A 2,711-nucleotide genomic window follows, 5' to 3' on the forward strand; every position below is an offset into this window, starting at 1 on the left:
CCCGCGAAGGTTTGAATTTCATTTCCTGTTTGCCCAGCGTGGAGAGCACAGGTGACCCCGCAGAGCTCATCAGCACAGGTAACCGTGATGGAGTCCTCCCAGGATCGCAAAAGAGCTCCAGCATGGACCGAACGGGAGGTACGAGATCTGCTCGCCATATGGGGAGATGAAGCAGTGATAGCTGAACTCCGTAGCAGTAAAAGAAATGGAAAAGTATTAGAAAAGATCTCCAAGGCCATGAAGGACCGAGGCCATAACAGGGACACACAGCAGTGCCGCGTGAAAATTAAGGAGCTACGGCAAGCTTACCACAAAGCCAGAGAAGCAAACGGAAGGTCCGGGGCAGAGCCGCAAACTTGCCGCTACTACGCGGAGCTGCATGCGATCCTAGGGGGTGCAGCCACCACTACCCCAACCGTGTGCTATGACTCTCTCACTGGAGAAACACACAGGGAAGACGGTTCGGGGAACGAGGAGGATGATGACGATGGAGGTACTGTAGGTAGCTCACAGCAGCAAGGAAGCGGAGAAACCGGTTTCCCCAACAGCCAGGATATGTTTGTGACCCTGGACCTGGAACCAGTAACCCCCGAACTCACCCAAGACCCTCAGGGCACACAGGAGACCTCTGGTGAGTGTAACTTTGTAACTATTTGTAAACATTACAAAAAAAAAGCAAGCGTGTTTAATGATTACTTTGCCCTGGCAATCGCGGCCAGTACATCTACTGGAAAAGTCTGTTAACGTGTATGGGGATGGAGCGGAAATCCTCCAGGGACATCTCCAGAAAGCTCTCCTGGTTGAAATGGGGTGATTTTATTAAGGGGACATTCAGAGGCGCCCGTTCCTGCTCTTCTGACCAGAAATGTTCCCCGCTGTTAACCACGCGGTGGGGGGAGGGGTGAAGTGATCATCCCAGAGAATCGTGTGTGTGTGTGGGGCGGGGGGGTTTACTTGTGTTTGTGCCGCATGTTAACCGGGAAACCGCAGCCACTCCTTTTACATTGAAACCCCATTTTAAATGGACAACCCAATTCATCCTTGATATGGGAAATGCGCTGCTGTTTGCAACCTTTCCCGCATGTTAAGAAGGTTAAAAAAGCCAAAACACTGTGGCCTACGATGGCTGCCTGCAAGCCGAAATATGCGACCTTGTAATGAAAGAGTGTACCCATTGTTCTCTAAAATGTGTCTTTTTTAACCACCTCTCCCTTCTCCTCCGCCAGCTGCAAATGTTTCTCCTTCGCAGAGGCTCGTGAACATTAGAAAGAGAAAACGTAGGACGAGGGACGAGATGTTCACGGAGCTGCAGATGTCCGCCCAGGCTGATAGAGCACAGCAGAATGCGTGGAGGCAGTCAATGACGGAGATGAGAAAAGCCCAATATGAACGAGAGGAGAGGTGGCGGGCTGAATCGCGGGAAGAACAGAGCAAGTGGCGGGCTGAAGACGATAGGTGGCGTCAGCTTGCAGACAGACGGCAAGAGGCAATGCTCCGTCTGCTGGAGCATCAAACTGATATGCTCGAGCGTATGGTTGAGTTGCAGGAAAGGCAGCAGGAGCAGAGACCGCCGCTACAGCCCCTGTGTAACCAACAGCCCTCCTCCCCAAGTTCCATAGCCTCCTCACCCAGACGCCCAAGAACACGGTGGGGGGGCCTCCGTCCACCCAGTCACTCCACCCCAGATGATCGCCCAAGCATCAGAAGGCTGGCCTTCAATAAGAGTTAAAGTTTTAAAATGCAGTGTGTCCTTTTCCATCCCTCCTCCCCCACCCATCCCAGGCTACCTTGGCAATTATCCCCCTACCTCTGTAAGGAACTAATAAAGAATGCATGAATGTTAAAAAAAAATGACTTTATTGCCTCTGCAAGCGGGAGGGGAGGGTGGGGTGGGGTGGTTGGTTTACAGGGAAGTAGAGTGAACCGGGTCGGTGGGGGGGGTTTGGAGGGTTCATCAAGGAGAAACAAACAGAAGTTTCACACAGTAGCCTGGCCAGTCACAAAACTCGTTTTCAAAGCTTCTCTGATGCGCACCGCGCCCTGCTGTGCTCCTCTAACCGCCCTGGTGTCTGGCTGCGCGTAATCAGCGGCCAGGCGAGTTGCCTCAACCTCCCACCCCGCCATAAAGGTCTCCCCCTTACTCTCACAGATATTGTGGAGCGCACAGCAAGTAGCAATAACAATGGGGATATTCTTTTCGCTGAGGTCTGAGCGAGTCAGTAAGCTGCGCCAGCGCGCTTTTAAACGTCCAAATGCACATTCCACCACCATTCGGCACTTGCTCAGCCTGTAGTTGAACAGGTCCTGACTCCTGTCCAGGCTGCCTGTGTACGGCTTCATGAGCCATGGCATTAAGGGGTAGGCTGGGTCCCCAAGGATCACGATAGGCATTTCAACATCCCCAATGGTCACTTTCTGGTCCGGGAAGAAAGTCCCTTCCTCCAGCTTTCGAAACAGAGCAGAGTTCCTGAAGACGCGAGCATCATGTACCTTTCCCGGCCATCCCACGTTGATGTTGGTGAAACGTCCCTTGTGATCCACCAGGGCTTGCAGCAGCATTGAAAAGTACCCCTTGCGGTTTATGTAGTCGGTGGCTTGGTGCTCCGGTGACAAGATAGGGATATGGGTTCCGTCTATGGCCCCGCCACAGTTTGGGAATCCCATTTCAGCAAAACCATCCACTATTGACTGCACGTTGCCCAGAGTCACTA

General features: G+C 52.7%; 1 protein-coding gene across 1 annotated transcript; it reads left to right on the top strand.

Moving 5' to 3' along the window:
- The first annotated feature begins 87 nt into the window (after positions 1-87).
- LOC135972690 (uncharacterized) lies at positions 88-1,851 on the top strand. The gene is made up of 2 exons (XM_065551587.1): positions 88-631; positions 1,227-1,851. The coding sequence occupies exons 1-2, from the start codon at positions 88-90 to the stop codon at positions 1,727-1,729; spliced, it is 1,047 nt and encodes a 348-aa protein (XP_065407659.1). The 3' UTR covers positions 1,730-1,851.
- Positions 1,852-2,711: the final 860 nt, after the last annotated feature.

This window comes from Chrysemys picta, chromosome 7 (genome assembly GCF_011386835.1).
Source record: "Chrysemys picta bellii isolate R12L10 chromosome 7, ASM1138683v2, whole genome shotgun sequence".
Taxonomy (NCBI): domain Eukaryota; kingdom Metazoa; phylum Chordata; order Testudines; family Emydidae; genus Chrysemys; species Chrysemys picta.